The 17,797-nt window shown below is 44.5% G+C and overlaps 1 protein-coding gene across 1 annotated transcript in view; it reads left to right on the top strand.

Moving 5' to 3' along the window:
- PLEKHA2 (pleckstrin homology domain containing A2) overlaps positions 1–17,797 on the top strand; it is a 607,368-nt gene that overhangs the window by 189,554 nt on the left and 400,017 nt on the right. Inside the window, exon 5 of the mRNA XM_053718084.1 lies at positions 1,213–1,310. Within this exon, the coding sequence (XP_053574059.1) occupies positions 1,213–1,310 (98 nt within the window). The remainder of the gene's footprint in view (positions 1–1,212; positions 1,311–17,797) is intronic.

Genomic DNA, 17,797 nt, shown 5'->3' with positions numbered 1-17,797 from the left:
GTCGAATGACTGGGGGGTGGAGTTAAGGGGGGAGCTATATAGACAGCTCTGCTGTGGTGCTCTCTTTGCTACTTCCTGTCAGGAAGGACAATATCCCACAAGTTAAGATGAATCCGTAGACTCGGTACATCGCAAAAGAAAGAAATTTATCAGGTAAGCATAAATTTTGTTTTTTAAACTGCACACTTTGGGGCGGACAAGATGATAGCTTTCGTTTCAGGCTCTCGTGAAACGATTAGCCTCTGAAGCAGCATCCACTGCTTGATAAATATAGCCCAATATCTTAATAGTAAAACTTTTTTTTTAATTCCATGTTCCTTTAATAAGTTATAGAAATGGCTAAATAATAAATAATACCTCTTATCAATATCCAAATTGAAGAAACTCAGTATATTAAAAGGACACTAAAGTCCCACCTTTTTTATGTTCCACTAACACATTGTTTAACATAATGATCTGTCCCAGTCCAGGACCTCAGCTCTCCCTTAATTATTGTTTTATGACCCCCCCCTCCATTCCTGCTTTACCTTTAACAATGTGTGTATTATTGAAGGGGGCAAAAAAAAGAGGGACTTAATTGTCCCTTTAATTGCATAAAAATAAAACGATGAGAAATCAAACTGATATTGAAGTTTGATTAGGTTAAAGGGACAGTATTCCCCTTGAGGTTTTTATATAAAATGTTATATGTAATGAAACACCTTTGCAATATACGGTCATTATTTATTTTTTCCCCTTTTCATGTAATTTAACTCTGAAAATGAAGGAAGTTATCATTTTTAGAACTTGAAATGTACCCTGCTGACTTCTCAAGAATAAGACTGCTACACATATGTCCCTAATTGTCTTACACTGCTAATAAATGCAAAACAATGTACTTTACACTAACATTAGTTAGCCTTGTTGTCTGCAGACTAAAGGCCAGATTGGCTCCTCCAAATAAGCCAAATGGTGGGCGGAGTTGCCCTCCGTATTGAGAAAACAGTTGCAGTAAAAAAGATGTTTATTTGTTTTAAATACATTTAGACCTAGCTGATATGATATTCTAAAGGAACACAACAGAAAATGACTTGTGTTTACTGTCCATTTAAATAAATAAGTCAATGCCTCATAAATTCCTTCCACTTTAAATAATCTGTTTAAGGAAATAAAAAAGTTTAATATGTTATCTAAATGATGGTGTACATTTTTATATATATGATTTCGTTTCAGTGATCAATGCCTTATCACAGAGATATTTTCTACAAGCAAGTGACCAAAAAGATCTACAGGGATGGGTGGATGCATTAAATGCAGCTAGTAAAGTTACTGTAAGTTACTTTTTTTTTTAGGATATATAAATACATGATAGTTATGTAATGTAATTGTTTTAATTTAAAAATATTATACCTGATATTTTATTTGTTAACTCCTTCGTTCCGTGATTTTCAGAGAATAATTTAAACAAAATATCAAAACTATATATATATATATATATATATATATATATATACTGGGTACTTGTAAAGCGCAAACTAATCACCCGTGAGGGTCTCAAGGTGCTAAGGGAGGTGGAAAAGTGGGGGGCTAAGGGAAGACGATTCAGTCGAAGAGCCTGGTCTTGAGGTCCTTCCTGAAGTTTGTAGAGAGGTGGATTGTCTGAGGTGCAGCGGGAGGGTGTTCCATGTCTTTGCTGCCATATAGGAGAAAGATCTTCCCCCAGCTGTTGTTTTCTTGATGCGGGGGATGACTGCGAGTGCTTGGTCGGCAGAGCGGAGTTGTCAGGATGGGGTGTAGAAGTTGACGCGGTGGTTGATGTATTCGGGACCGATGTTGTGGAGGGCCTTGAATGCGTGGGTTAGGAGCTTGAATGTGATTTTCTTGTTGACTGGGAGCCAGTGCAGGTTCCTTAGGTGTTCGGTGATGTGGCTTTGGCGAGGGATGTCGAGGATGAGTCTGGCCGAGGTGTTCTGGATGCGTTGTAGTCGTTTCTGGAGCTTGATGGTGGACCCGGCGTAGAGTGCATTGCCATAGTCCAGTCGACTACTGACGAGGGCGTGGGTGACAGATTTTTTGGTTTCGGTAAGGATCTACTTGAAGATTTTTCGCAGTAGGTGGAGTATGTGAAAACAAGTCGAAGAGACAGCGTTGACTTGGCGGTCCATGGAGAGTGATGAGTCGAGGATGACACCTAGATTTCGTGAGTGGTGTGTTGGAGTTGGAGGGTGTCCGAGGGCTGTGGGCCACCAAGAGTCATCCCATGTGGATTCGGTGGGTCCGAAGAGGAGGATTTCGGTCTTGGCAGTGTTGAGTTTGAGACGGTTGTTGTTCATCCAGGTGGTAATTGCTGTCAGTCCTTCGTGGAGGTTTTTTTCTGCGGTGGTGGGGTCTCGGGTGAGTGAGATGATTAACTGGGTGTCGTCGGCATAGGAGACGATGTTGAGGTTGTGTCGTTGGACGATGGCGGCGTGAGGGGCCATGTAGATGTTGAAGAGGGTGGGGCTGAGAGAAGAGCTTTGGGGTACACCGCAGCTGATTGCTGTGGGAATGGAAGAGAAGGGTGGGAGTCTGACTTTCTTGGTTCTGCCGCTGAGGAAGGAGATGATCCATTCCAGGGCCTTATTGCGGATGCCAGCGTCGTGTAGGCGGGTGAGAAGGGTGCTGTGGGCTATAGTGTCTAATGCAGCTGAGAGGTCTAGGAGGATGAGGGCGGCGGTCTCTCCTTGGTCGAGTAGGGCACGGATGTCGTCTGTGGTGGCGAGGAGGATGGTCTTGGTGCTGTGATTGCTCCTGAAACCGGATTGAGAGGGGTCCAAGATGTGGTTGGTCTCGATGTGGTTAACAAGTTGTGCATTGATGGCCTTCTCGATTACTTTGGCTGGAAAGGGGAGTAGAGAGATGGGGCAGTAGTTTTCCGGATCTTTGGGGTCTGCCGTGGATTTCTTCAGCAGAGGTTTCAGCTCTGCATGCTTTCAGTCTTCTGGGAAAGTTCCGGTTTTGATGGAGCAGTTGATGGTGTGGCAGAGTTCGTGGGCGAGGGTAAGACCCGCTTTGTTGAATATGTGGTGCAGGCACAGGTCTGAGGGTGCTCCGGAGTGGATTGATTTCATGATTCTGAGTGTGTCCTCCGTGGTAAGGGTGATCCAGGTAGTCCGTGGTGGGTGGTGGGTTTCGGTGAGGTGTCAGTGGGAGTGAGTGGGTTGGTGGTGAAGGGTGAGTTCTGAAGCTCGAGGCTGTTGTAGATGTTGGTGATCTTGTGGTGGAAGTAGGTAGCGATGTTGTTGCAGAGGTCCTGGGAGGGTGGGATGTCGTTGGAATCGCTGTTGGGTTTGGAGAATTCCTTGATAACTGTGAACAGCTCCTTGCTGTTGTGGGTGTTGGCGTGGATTTTGTCTAGGATGGCGGTGTTCTTGGTTTTGATGAGGTAGTGGTGGGTGGTGATGGCTTCTTTGTAGGCGGATTTGTCCAAGAGGGACTTGCTGGATCTCCATGTTCCCTCCAGTTGTCTGCAGTTGCGTTTGGTGTCCTGGAGGGTGGGGGCAAACCATATTTATTTATTTAGTAGAAAACCCAAGGTATTAATCTTGGCCCATTTTGGTATATGTCATGACACTGTTTTGCCGCCAGATGCGATCGTTAACTTTTTCACAAACTTTGGGTTTCTCACAGAAATGATTTACACACAACTACTAATTGCTTTGCAATTAGTTTCTTTAGCAATTAGAAGGCCGCTAATTAGTTAGCTTGTAAGGGTAATAGTATTTTAATACAGGTATTTCCCTCCCACCTCCCTGATCCCTCCCAAACAGCTCTTTCCCCTCCCACACCCACACTCCTGATCCCCATCTTAAGTACTGGCATATTATTTTTTTATGTTTTTCCATAGTGTAGAGGTCTCCCCATGATCATTTTGTAGGCCCTCCACCCTGATTCAACTTTTTTTCTGTAGCGTAGCATCCTCATCCTCTTTCTCCCTTCCATACTATTTTTCTGTAGGTAGGGTGCCACCCTTCTCTCCTGCTCACTCCCCCTTCCATCGATGTGCCGCCCAACCACCTTCCTCCATTCCTTTCAAACCTCCAGCAAGCACAAATGGATGATCATTAAATAAAGTGACACTGTAACGATCAGGCATCTACCTTTATATGGAACAGGAGCACAGATTGTGCTCTGTTTCTATATGCAGAAAAATCCCTACAGCAGCCCTCGGCTATCACTTTACAGCCGAGGCTGCTGTAGCTTCCGGAAGCTAGGGCAAATATATATATATATGTTATACAGTACGATGGGCGTCCTACTGCATGACATATATGCGTCATTTAGAAGTAAAGGGTTAACCAAAAAAAGCTTGCGTTTCTGTTAAGATTTTTTCACAAATTAATAATTTCTACCATGTAACATTTAATCATTTTGAATCTTAAACTTGATTAAGTATCATTTGATTGAAAATCAAATCATCTAAATAAAATAAGTCATATATTTGACTAAATTTGACTAAAGTACTGATATATTTGAGTATTTGTTTTACTCAATACTGGGAGCTAGCTGAACACATTGGTGAGCCAATGACAAGAGGCATATATGTACAGCCACCTTATCAGTTGCTAGCTTCCAGTAATGCATTGCTGTTTTTGAGCCTATCTATGCTTTTCAATAAGATACCAAGTGAACAAAGAAAATTACGTAATAGAAGGAAATTGGAAATATGTTTAAAACTGGATGCTCTATCTTAATGATAAAGCTTTATTTTTGTTCTTAATGTTCGTTTAAAACATATGCTTTCCTGTTCAGTTTGTTCCCCGCTTAAGCGCAATAATTTTTCTTCAATATATGGCTAGAAAAGAGGTCCTATCTACTATCTATCATTATAGTGAAATGGAATAGTTGTTTGCAAGGAAATAATTTAAGCATTAATGCAAAAGCAGTAGTATTTTCTCTATTCATCATTTAAAGGGATATACAACCCAATTTTTCTTTCCTATGGCATGGAGAGTCCACGAATCATTCCAATTACTAGTGAGATATTCACTCCTGGCCAGCAGGAGGAGGCAAATAGCACCCTAGCAGAACTGTTAAGTGTCACTTCCCTTACCCATAACCCCCAGTTATTCTCTTTTCCTTGATCACAGGAGGATGGCGAAGAAGGTGTCTGAAGATTTTAATCCTTTAATGGGTACTTTTCCCTGCAAGCAAGCTGTGTCCATGTCAACCTCTTTAGTAAGATTAAAGGTGGCTTTTAGCAGTTAGAAGGCGGCAAGGTGGTCCTTGCTTTATTTCTAAGACTTATGCTACCCCTTTGATAGAAAACCAGAGTTAGTTACTCTGTTTTTTCTTTTTCTACAGGTCCCTGACAGATGATTGTTAGTCAGTCACACCTAAGAAGCTGCTCCTGCCCTGTAGCTGGATCCACAGGTAAGTGCTCTTGCCTTCTAGGTCATGGGGGCAGCACTCAAGAGGTTAATGCTCTGGGGATCATCTTATGGGACAATTGTTATTCCTGTATATAGAGAATTTATATTATTTATATTGGGCAGCATTTCTAGGCAGGCATTTCAAAGTGGAACTTTATTTGTGAACATAAGGGGTTAATGTTTAGCCCTATGGTTTTTGAGGCTGACTTGAGCTGGGCACGTCAGGGAGAATGTGTATCTGTGGAGGTAAGTGTGGCTAGTTGTATTTAGAGTCACAGAGCCTTTACATACAAGGGTTTTGTATTAATTAGGTACCTCTTATGTTAACTGTTCTACATCGCTGACATACGCGCGCTTTGTATTTTGTGGCGCAGTGGGTTTCTTTTGCGCTCACTTGACCCTCCGCTCTTCCGCCTTTGTTTTAATAGGGGCTTTAGAGTGGAGTGGCGTGCTGCTTGTGAGCTGTTATTAGAGTTATATCAGCATCGTTTAGAGTGGTAGACGGATCGTATTGTCTCTCAAACTTTTTCCTTTTATCTCCGGTTACCGGTGGGCTCCTGGTTATGGTTGGTGAGTTACCTCAGTCAGTCTGAGGTTATAGACATAGCTTTTGTTTTACTTTTTTCCAAAGTATCTGTGGAGTATGTTACATACTGTCCTCTTTAGTCAATTTCTGTGGGAATTAACTCTTACTGCTATGGACCCAGAGCAAAATATAGCTGCTAATTTGGTAAAATGTTTGTTTTGTTTGAAAACTCAGATAGTGCCTTCTGTGCAATTTTGTTCCACATGCTTGGAAAAGACTTTACATTTTAAAAACAAGATTTCTCCTTCTAAGTCTGTCTCTCAGGATAATGTTGTCCATGCCGTGCCTCAACTTTCTCCTCAAACGTCCCATACTGTTTCACATGAAGTGCCCTGCGGTTCCTCTCAAGCTCCTGGGGGTATTTATTTACCAGGGGATTTTGCTGCGCAGATAACACCTGCTGTTTCAGCGGCTTTATCAGCCTTTCCGGTTGCTGGTAAGCGCAAGAGGAAATCTAAAAATGTTAGTGTTAATAAGGGTTCTGACTCCGCTAAGGCTGCATTAGTCAGTATGTCTCAACTCTCTGATGAGGATGATGCCTCAGTGGCTTCTGAGGGAGAATTGTCAGATTCTGATACTGTAGTGACCAATTCTGCAGATTCAGAGGAGATTAATTTTAGATTTAAGTTAGAACACCTTTGTGTACTTTTAAAGGAGATTCTTGCTACTTTGGAAGAATCTGACTCGTCCATCGTGGAGAATCCAAAGAGGTCTAGTAAGCTTAATAGGGTATATGATGATCCCTCATCTGTGGAAGTTTTTTCAAGTTCCAGACCGTATGGCAGATATCATAACTCAGGAATGGAATAAACCAGGGATTCCTTTTTCCCCGTCTCCTGTTTTTAAAAATATGTTTCCTGTAGCTGATTATATACGTGACTCATGGCGCACAGTGCCCAAGGTAGAGGGAGCTATCTCCACTCTTCCCAAGAGAACTACTATTACTATTGAAGATAGTTGCTTTTTCAAGGATCCCATGGATAAGAAGCTCGAGGCCTTCTTGAAGAAAATGTACATTCATCAGGGATTGCAGTGGCAGCCTGTTGCTAGTATCACTACAGTTAGGGGTGCAGCATCTTATTGGTGCGATGACTTATCTAATTTAATATCAGAAGATACTACTATAGAGGAGATCCAAGACAGGATCAAGGCTCTCAAACTAGCCAATACTTTTATTTGTGATGCCAACATGCAGGTTCTTAGACTGGGAGCTAAGATTTCTGGTTTCACTGTTTTAGCTCGTAGAGTTCTGTGGTTAAAATCTTGGTCTGCATATGTCACATCCAAGTCCAAGCTTCTATCATTGCCTTATAAGGACAAGACCCTGTTTGGTCCAGGTCTGGCTGAATTAATTTCCGATATTACAGGTGGAAAGGGCTCTTTCCTACCTCAGGATAAAAAGAATAGACCTAAAGGTCGCCAGAATTCTAATTTTCCATCTTAATTTGAGAAGAGTCCACAGCTTCATTCCTTACTTGTGGGAATACAGAACCTGGCCACCAGGAGGAGGCAAAGACCCCCCAGCCAAAGGCTTAAATACCTCCCCCTCTCCCTCATCCCCCAGTCATTCTTTGCCTTTCGTCACAGGAGGATGGCAGAGAAGTGTCAGACGTTTCAGAGTAGTCTCTTATGGAGGGTAGTACTCTTCGCAATGGGACTGGAGTTTTAAGTAGTATTGTCAGCCTCTCAGTGTGAGCATTGATGAATGTTAGGGTCTGGAGATGCCTGCTTCTATCACTCAAGTTCATGTCAGGTGCAATGCTACAAGACTGTCAAACTTAAGAGGCTGTGTGTCTGTCCCACGGCGATGATTCTGGTAAGATCGTTTTATTTTATCATATGATAACGTAAGAAGACAGGGTCACAGTGTGACTCCTTTATCTGTATAAAATCAAAAGTTAATATCTCCCGAAAGGGGATTATTGAACAGGGGGGATTTATACATGATTTGCTTTATTATTTTTTATGCTGCGACTTGTGTGAGATGAGACTCTGACAGATGTGAGAACATTCAGGTTTTACTTTCATTTTGGATAAACTGTGCAGCCTGTCAGTTTTGCCGAGTTTTTCTGCCTGCAGCAGGGGCGGTCCTGCATGGCACTCCATGTGATCGGGTGTGGCCTCATTAACTTCCTCTTTCCTGACCGTGCAGTTTACAGGAGAAGAAGTGGTTTCTCTGTGGGGCCTGGGTCATAGGAGGTGGTGAGTGCCATGGCCATTGGGAGTATAAAGGTGACATTTTCTTTTTCTATAGTCCATTTTAAAAGCGCAAGCTATGGAGGACTCGGATGAGTTAGAGGGTACTCCCTCTTTACCCAGATCTATTACCTGTTTTTATTGTGAGGAGGCTACGGTATACCCGCCTGCTCCACTATGTTCCACATGCCTTGATAAAGTAGTTATGTCTAAAAAGACTAAGATGTTTAGTACAACTGAGCCGTTCACCTCTGAGGGGTCTCCGACCTGCGAGGTGCGTTCCCTGCAATTATCTCCGATTACACATGCAACTCCCCATTGCACGACTAATCCTCCTTCAGGAGGGCCCTCTTACCGCCAGACTTTTCTGAACAGCTGCAAACGGCAGTGTCTGCGGCCTTTGGTGCTTTACCTCGCCCTGCTAAGCGCAAGCGAAAGGTTAAATACTGCTATCCTTCCGAAGGGTCATCTACCAACTTGCTGGATTTATCTGATACTAGATTATCTGCTGATGAAGACGCCTCTGATACTTCAGAGGAGGCTCTTTCTGGGTCGGAATCGGCTGCCTCTAAGCCTCCGGCTGCGGAGGAACCAGACTCTAGATTTAGGATAGAGCACTTACACTATTTGTTAAAAGAAGTGTTGGCTACGTTAGAGGTTCTGGAACCTAAGTTACCCGAGGAACCTTCTATTCCTAAACTTGATAAGGTTTATGAGGACAGGGTGGTGCAACAAACTTTCCTGGTTCCCGTTAAGATGGCAAATATTATTAAGAATGAATGGGAAAGACTCGGATCCTCCTTTTCCCCTTCTTCTTCCTTTAAGAAATTGTTCCCGGTTCCGGACTCCCAATTAGAGTTGTGGCGGTCTGTCCCTAAGGTGGATGGAGCTATCTCCATGCTTGCTAAGCGCACCACTATCCCGCTTGAGGATAGTTCATCATTTAAGGAGCCCATGGATAAGAAGCTAGAAACTCTGTTGAGAAAGATGTTTCAGCTTGTTTCAGGTTTTTATTTCAGCCTGCCAGCGGCGGTTGCTGCGGTGGCTGGATCCGCTACCTATTGGTGTGACTATCGGAGATGATCGAGGTGGAAACTCCCCTCGATAAGATCCAGGAAAGAATTAAGGCCTTGAGGGTAGCTAATTTGTTTATTTGCAATGCAAACATGCAGATTATTCGGACATTAGGTTTTTCTGTTCTGGCCCATAGGGCTCTGTGGCTGAAGTCTTTGTCTGCTGACATAACTTCAAAATCTAGATTGCTTTCCCTTCCATTTAAGGGGAAGGTTCTTTTCGGTACAGGACTGGAGTCTGTCATATCCATGGTCACTGGGGGCAAGGGTGCCTTTTTACCGCAGGATAAGAAGAACAAACCTAAAGGACAGAGTCCTAATTTTCGTCCCTTTCGTTCGGATAAATCCCAACGCCAGCAGCCCTCCACGAAGCCGGATCAGTCCAAGGGAACTTGGAAACCATCTCAATCTTGGAATAAATTTAAGCAGAACAAGAAGCCCACTGAGATAAAATCGGCATGAAGGGGCGGCCCCCGATCCATCACTGGATCGTGTTGGGGGCAGACTATATCTCTTTGTGGAGGCTTGGCTAGGAGATGTGCAAGACCCTTGGGTTCTGGAGGTCATTGCTCAGGGTTACAGGATAGGTTTCAAATCTCATCCACCCAGGGGCAGATTCCTCTTATCAAACCTGACTTCAAGACCAGAAAAACAAGACACTTTTCTAGGGTGCGTGAGGGATCTCTCCTCCCTAGGAGTGACTGTGCCAGTTCCTCTAGCAGAGAGAGGTATGGGATACTACTCAAACCTTTTTGTGTTCCCAAAGATGGAGGGTACGTTTTGCCTGATTCTAGACCTAAAGTGCTTAAACAAGTTTCTGTCAGTGCCATCATTCAAGATGGAGACGATAAGGTCGATTCTGCCCTTAGTTCAAGAGGGACAGTTCATGACTACAATAGACTTGAAGGATGCTTACTTTCATGTGCCTATACACAAGGATCACTTCAAGTTCTTAAGATTCGCCTTTCTGGACTAGCACTTCCAGTTTGTGGCTCTCCCATTTGGTCTGGCTACTGCCCCAAGAGTCTTTACAAAGGTTTTGGGAGCTCTGCTCGTGGTGGCGAGATCCAGAGGTATTGCAGTAGCACCATACTTGGACGACATCCTGGTCCAGGCTCCGTCCTGCCGGTTGGCAGATGACCATTCAAGAACTCTGCTACTTCTTCTTCAGTCTCATGGATGGAAGATACACTTAGGGAAAAGCTCTCTGGTCCCCAGTACCAGAGTGGAGTTCCTGGGCACAATAATAGATTCCATATCCATGAAGATATTACTTACAGACCAGAGATGTTGCAAGATTACTTCCAATTGTCTTGCCCTCCAGACCTCCTTAAGACCATCTGTGGCTAGGTGTATGGAGGTAAGTGGCCTCATGGTGTCCAGCATAGATGTCATTTCATTCTCCAGGTTCCATCTCAGACCTTTTCAGTTGTGCATGCTGAGGAAATGGAACGGCGATCACTCTGATCTATCCCAACAGATTTCTCTGGACAACCGGTCGAGAGAATCTCTCTCTTGGTGGCTCTGTATAGATCGCCTGTCCCAGGGGACATCCTTCTTGAGACCATCCTGGGACATTGTGACTACAGACGCAAGTCTATCAGGATAGTGAGCTGCTTGGGGTGCCAGGAAGGCACAGGGTCGGTGCACTCGAGAGGAATCTCTTCTCCCGATCAACATTTTGGAACTTCAAGCGATCTACAATGCCCTGAAGGCTTGGCCTCTTCTGGGTTTGTCCCAGTTTATCAGATTCTAATCAGACAACATTACCTCAGTGGCTTACATCAACCATCAGGGGGGAACGAGAAGCTCCCTAACCATGAGGGAAGTATCTCAGATTCTGGAATGGGTGGAGGCCTGCAGCTGCTCGCTGTCAGCGATCCACATTCTGGGTGTGGACAACTGGGAAGCGGATCTTCTCAGCAGACAATAGTTTCATCTGGGGGAATAGTCACTCCATCCCGAGGTGTTTGTGGAGATCTGCATCAGATTGGGGACGCCAGCGATAGATCTCATGGTGTCCAGACTCAATGCCAAACTACCCAGATACGGGTCGAAGTCCAGGGATCCTCAGGCAGAACTGATAGATGCCTTAGCAGTGCCCTGGCGGTTCAACCTAGTTTAAATTTTTCCACCGTTACCACTTCTCCCTCGGGTAGTGGCCCGCATCAAGCAGGAGCATGCTTTGACTATTCAAATTGCTCCATCGTGGCCTTGAAGGATGTTGTTTGCGGACCTGGTGAGGATGTCGTCATCTCCTACATGGAAGTTACCTTGTCGCAGGGATCTGCTGGAACAGGGTCCCTTTGTTCATCAAAATCTGCATTCTCTGAGGCTAGAAAGACAGTCAACTGTCGCATCTATCATAAGGTGTGGGGGACCTTCTTATTCTGGTGTGAAGAACGTGGATTCCCCTGGCATAAGGTCAAGGTATCCAGGATTCCTTCCTTTCTCCAGGATGGCTTGGAGAAGGAACTTGCCGCTAGTTCCTTAAAAACAGAATTTATGTTTACCTGATAAATTTCTTTCTCCAACGGTGTGTCCGGTCCACGGCGTCATCCTTACTTGTGGGATATTCTCTTCCCCAACAGGAAATGGCAAAGAGCCCAGCAAAGCTGGTCACATGATCCCTCCTAGGCTCCGCCTACCCCAGTCATTCGACCGACGTTAAGGAGGAATATTTGCATAGGAGAAACCATATGGTACCGTGGTGACTGTAGTTAAAGAAAATAAAATATCAGACCTGATTAAAAAAACCAGGGCGGGCCGTGGACCGGACACACCGTTGGAGAAAGAAATTTATCAGGTAAACATAAATTCTGTTTTCTCCAACATAGGTGTGTCCGGTCCACGGCGTCATCCTTACTTGTGGGAACCAATACCAAAGCTTTAGGACACGGATGAAGGGAGGGAGCAAATCAGGTCACCTAAATGGAAGGCACCACGGCTTGCAAAACCTTTCTCCCAAAAATAGCCTCAGAAGAAGCAAAAGTATCAAACTTGTAAAATTTGGTAAAAGTGTGCAGTGAAGACCAAGTCGCTGCCCTACATATCTGATCAACAGAAGCCTCGTTCTTGAAGGCCCATGTGGAAGCCACAGCCCTAGTGGAATGAGCTGTGATTCTTTCGGGAGGCTGCCGTCCGGCAGTCTCGTAAGCCAATCTGATGATGCTTTTAATCCAAAAAGAGAGAGAGGTAGAAGTTGCTTTTTGACCTCTCCTTTTACCTGAATAAACAACAAACAAGGAAGATGTTTGTCTAAAATCCTTTGTAGCATCTAAATAGAATTTTAGAGCGCGAACAACATCCAAATTGTGCAACAAACGTTCCTTCTTTGAAACTGGTTTCGGACACAGAGAAGGTACGATAATCTCCTGGTTAATGTTTTTGTTAGAAACAACTTTTGGAAGAAAACCAGGTTTAGTACGTAAAACCACCTTATCTGCATGGAACACCAGATAAGGAGGAGAACACTGCAGAGCAGATAATTCTGAGACTCTTCTGGCAGAAGAAATCGCAACTAAAAACAAAACTTTCCAAGATAATAACTTAATATCAACGGAATGTAAGGGTTCAAACGGAACCCCCTGAAGAACTGAAAGAACTAAATTGAGACTCCAAGGAGGAGTCAAAGGTTTGTAAACAGGCTTGATTCTAACCAGAGCCTGCACAAAGGCTTGAACATCTGGCACAGCTGCCAGCTTTTTGTGAAGTAATACCGACAAGGCAGAAATCTGTCCCTTCAGGGAACTTGCAGATAATCCTTTTTCCAATCCTTCTTGAAGGAAGGATAGAATCCTAGGAATCTTAACCTTGTCCCAAGGGAATCCTTTAGATTCACACCAACAGATATATTTTTTCCAAATTTTGTGGTAAATCTTTCTAGTCACAGGCTTTCTGGCCTGAACAAGAGTATCGATAACAGAATCTGAGAATCCTCGCTTCGATAAAATCAAGCGTTCAATCTCCAAGCAGTCAGCTGGAGTGAAACCAGATTCGGATGTTCGAACGGACCCTGAACAAGAAGGTCTCGTCTCAAAGGTAGCTTCCAAGGTGGAGCCGATGACATATTCACCAGATCTGCATACCAGCTCCTGCGTGGCCACGCAGGAGCTATCAAGATCACCGACGCCCTCTCCTGCTTGATCCTGGCTATCAGCCTGGGGATGAGAGGAAATGGCGGGAACACATAAGCTAGTTTGAAGGTCCAAGGTGCCACTAGTGCATCCACTAGAGCCGCCTTGGGATCCCTGGATCTGGCCCCGTAGCAAGGAACTTTGAAGTTCTGACGAGAGGCCATCAGATCCATGTCTGGAATGCCCCACAGGTGAGTGACTTGGGCAAAGATTTCCGGATGGAGTTCCCACTCCCCCGGATGCAATGTCTGCCGACTCAGAAAATCCGCTTCCCAATTTTCCACTCCTGGGATGTGGATAGCAGACAGGTGGCAGGAGTGAGACTCCGCCCAAAGAATTATTTTGGTTACTTCTTCCATCGCTAGGGAACTCCTTGTTCCCCCCTGATGGTTGATGTACGCAACAGTCGTCATGTTGTCTGATTGAAACCGTATGAACCTGGTCCTCGCAAGCTGGGGCCAGGCCTGGAGAGCATTGAATATCGCTCTCAGTTCCAGAATATTTATCGGTAGAAGAGATTCTTCCCGAGACCAAAGACCCTGAGCTTTCAGGGATCCCCAGACCGCGCCCCAGCCTATCAGACTGGCGTCGGTCGTGACAATGACCCACTCTGGTCTGTGGAACATCATCCCTTGAGACAGATTGTCCAGGGACAGCCACCAACGGAGTGAGTCTCTGGTCTTCTGATTTACTTGTATCTTCGGAGACAAGTCTGTATAGTCCCCATTCCACTGACTGAGCATGCACAGTTGTAATGGTCTTAGATGAATGCGCGCAAAAGGAACTATGTCCATCGCCGCCACCATCAACCCGATCACTTCCATGCACTGAGCTATGGAAGGAAGAGGAACGGAATGAAGTATCCGACAAGAGTCCAGAAGCTTTGTTTTTCTGGCCTCTGTTAGAAAGATCCTCATTTCTAAGGAGTCTATAATTGTTCCCAAGAAGGGAACCCTTGTTGACGGGGATAGAGAACTCTTTTCCACGTTCACTTTCCAGCCGTGAGATCTGAGAAAGGCCAGGACAATGTCCGTGTGAGCCTTTGCTTGAGGAAGGGACGACGCTTGAATCAGAATGTCGTCCAGGTAAGGTACTACTGCAATGCCCCTTGGTCTTAGCACCGCTAGAAGGGACCCTAGTACCTTTGTGAAAATCCTTGGAGCAGTGGCTAATCCGAAAGGAAGCGCCACGAACTGGTAATGTTTGTCCAGGAATGCAAACCTTAGGAACCGATGATGTTCCTTGTGGATAGGAATATGTAGATACGCATCCTTTAAATCCACCGTGGTCATGAATTGACCTTCCTGGATGGAGGGAAGGATAGTTCGGATGGTTTCCATCTTGAACGATGGGACCTTGAGAAATTTGTTTAAGATCTTGAGATCTAGGATTGGTCTGAACGTTCCCTCTTTTTTGGGAACTATGAACAGATTGGAGTAGAACCCCATCCCCTGTTCTCTTAATGGAACAGGATGAATCACTCCCATTTTTAACAGGTCTTCTACACAATGTAAGAACGCCTGTCTTTTTATGTGGTCTGAAGACAACTGCGACCTGTGGAACCTCCCCCTTGGGGGAAGTCCCTTGAATTCCAGAAGATAACCCTGGGAGACTATTTCTAGCGCCCAAGGATCCAGAACATCTCTTGCCCAAGCCTGAGCGAAGAGAGAGAGTCTGCCCCCCACCAGATCCGGTCCCGGATCGGGGGCCAATATTTCATGCTGTCTTGGTAGCAGTGGCAGGTTTCTTGGCCTGCTTTCCCTTGTTCCAGCCTTGCATTGGTCTCCAAGCTGGCTTGGCCTGAGAAGTATTACCCTCTTGCTTAGAGGACGTAGCACCTTGGGCTGGTCCGTTTTTACGAAAGGGACGAAAATTAGGTCTATTTTTTGCCTTGAAAGGCCGATCCTGAGGAAGGGCGTGGCCCTTACCCCCAGTGATATCAGAGATAATCTCTTTCAAGTCAGGACCAAACAACGTTTTCCCCTTGAAAGGAATGTTTAGTAGCTTGTTCTTGGAAGACGCATCAGCCGACCAAGATTTCAACCAAAGCGCTCTGCGCGCCACAATAGCGAACCCAGAGTTCTTAGCCGCTAACTTAGCCAATTGCAAAGAGGCGTCTAGAGTGAAAGAATTAGCCAATTTGAGAGCATTGATTCTGTCCATAATCTCCTCATAAGGAGGAGAGTCACTATCGAGCACCTTAAGCAGTTCATCAAACCAGAAATATGCGGCAGTAGTGACAGGGACAATGCATGAAATGGGTTGTAGAAGGTAACCCTGCTGAACAAACATCTTTTTAAGCAAACCTTCTAATTTTTTATCCATAGGATCTTTGAAAGCACAACTATCCTCTATGGGAATAGTGGTGCGTTTGTTTAAAGTAGAAACCGCTCCCTCGACCTTGGGGACTGACTGCCATAAGTCCTTTCTGGGGTCGACCATAGGAAACAATTTTTTAAATATGGGGGGAGGGACGAAAGGAATACCGGGCCTTTCCCATTCTTTATTAACAATGTCCGCCACCCGCTTGGGTATAGGAAAAGCTTCTGGGAGCCCCGGCACCTCTAGGAACTTGTCCATTTTACATAGTTTCTCTGGGATGACTAAATTTTCACAATCATCCAGAGTGGATAATACCTCCTTAAGCAAAATGCGGAGATGTTCCAATTTAAATTTAAATGTAATCACATCAGATTCAGCCTGCTGAGAAATGTTCCCTAAATCAGTAATTTCTCCCTCAGACAAAACCTCCCTGGCCCCCTCAGATTGGGTTAGGGGCCCTTCAGAGATATTAATATCAGCGTCGTCATGCTCTTCAGTAACTAAAACAGAGCAGCCACGCTTACGCTGACAAGGGTTCATTTTGGCTAAAATGTTTTTGACAGAATTATCCATTACAGCCGTTAATTGTTGCATAGTAAGGAGTATTGGCGCGCTAGATGTACTAGGGGCCTCCTGAGTGGGCAAGACTCGTGTAGACGAAGGAGGGAATGATGCAGTACCATGCTTACTCCCCTCACTTGAGGAATCATCTTGGGCATCATTGTCATTATCACATAAATCACATTTATTTAAATGAATAGGAATTCTGGCTTCCCCACATTCAGAACACAGTCTATCTGGTAGTTCAGACATGTTAAACAGGCATAAACTTGAACAGAAAGTACAAAAAACGTTTTAAAATAAAACCGTTACTGTCACTTTAAATTTTAAACTGAACACACTTTTTTACTGCAATTGCGAAAAAACATGAAGGAATTGTTCAAAATTCACCAAATTTTCACCACAGCGTCTTAAAGCTTTGAAAATATTGCACACCAATTTTGGAAGCTTTAACCCTTAAAATAACGGAACCGGAGCCGTTTTAAGCTTTAAACCCCTTTACAGTCCCTGGTATCTGCTTTGCTGAGACCCAACCAAACCCAAAGGGGAATACGATACCAAATGACGCCTTCAGAAGTCTTTTATAAGTATCAGAGCTCCTCTCACATGCGACTGCATGCCATGCCTCTCAAAAACAAGTGCGCAACACCGGCGCGAAAATGAGACTCTGCCTATGCTTTGGGAAAGCCCCTAAAGAATAAGGTGTCTAAAACAGTGCCTGCCGATATTATTATATCAAAATACCCATAAAAAATGATTCCTCAAGGCTAAATATGTGTTAATAATCAATCGATTTAGCCCAGAAAAAGTCTACAGTTTAAATAAGCCCTTGTGAAGCCCTTATTTACAATCGTAATAAACATGGCTTACCGGATCCCATAGGGAAAATGACAGCTTCCAGCATTACATCGTCTTGTTAGAATGTGTCATACCTCAAGCAGTAAGAGACTGCACACTGTTCCCCCAACTGAAGTTAATTGCTCTCAACAGTCCTGTGTGGAACAGCCATGGATTTTAGTTACGGTTGCTAAAATCATTTTCCTCATACAAACAGAATTCTTCATCTCTTTTCTGTTTCTGAGTAAATAGTACGTACCAGCACTATTTGAAAATAACAAACTCTTGATTGAATAATGAAAAACTACAGTTAAACACTAAAAAACTCTAAGCCATCTCCGTGGAGATGTTGCCTGTACAACGGCAAAGAGAATGACTGGGGTAGGCGGAGCCTAGGAGGGATCATGTGACCAGCTTTGCTGGGCTCTTTGCCATTTCCTGTTGGGGAAGAGAATATCCCACAAGTAAGGATGACGCCGTGGACCGGACACACCTATGTTGGAGAAAAGACAGATTTTGGCGCCATCTGTTATTACACAAGAGGGGGTTCAACCTAGTTTAAATTTTTCCACCGTTACCACTTCTCCCTCGGGTAGTGGCCCGCATCAAGCAGGAGCATGCTTCGACTATTCAAATTGCTCCATTGTGGCCTTGAAGGATGTTGTTTGCGGACCTGGTGAGGATGTCGTCATCTCC

The sequence above is a fragment of the Bombina bombina genome, chromosome 6 (genome assembly GCF_027579735.1).
Source record: "Bombina bombina isolate aBomBom1 chromosome 6, aBomBom1.pri, whole genome shotgun sequence".
Lineage (NCBI taxonomy): Eukaryota > Metazoa > Chordata > Amphibia > Anura > Bombinatoridae > Bombina > Bombina bombina.
Note: the sequence above shows the minus strand (reverse complement) of the source record. Positions and strands in the feature narration are given on the sequence as shown.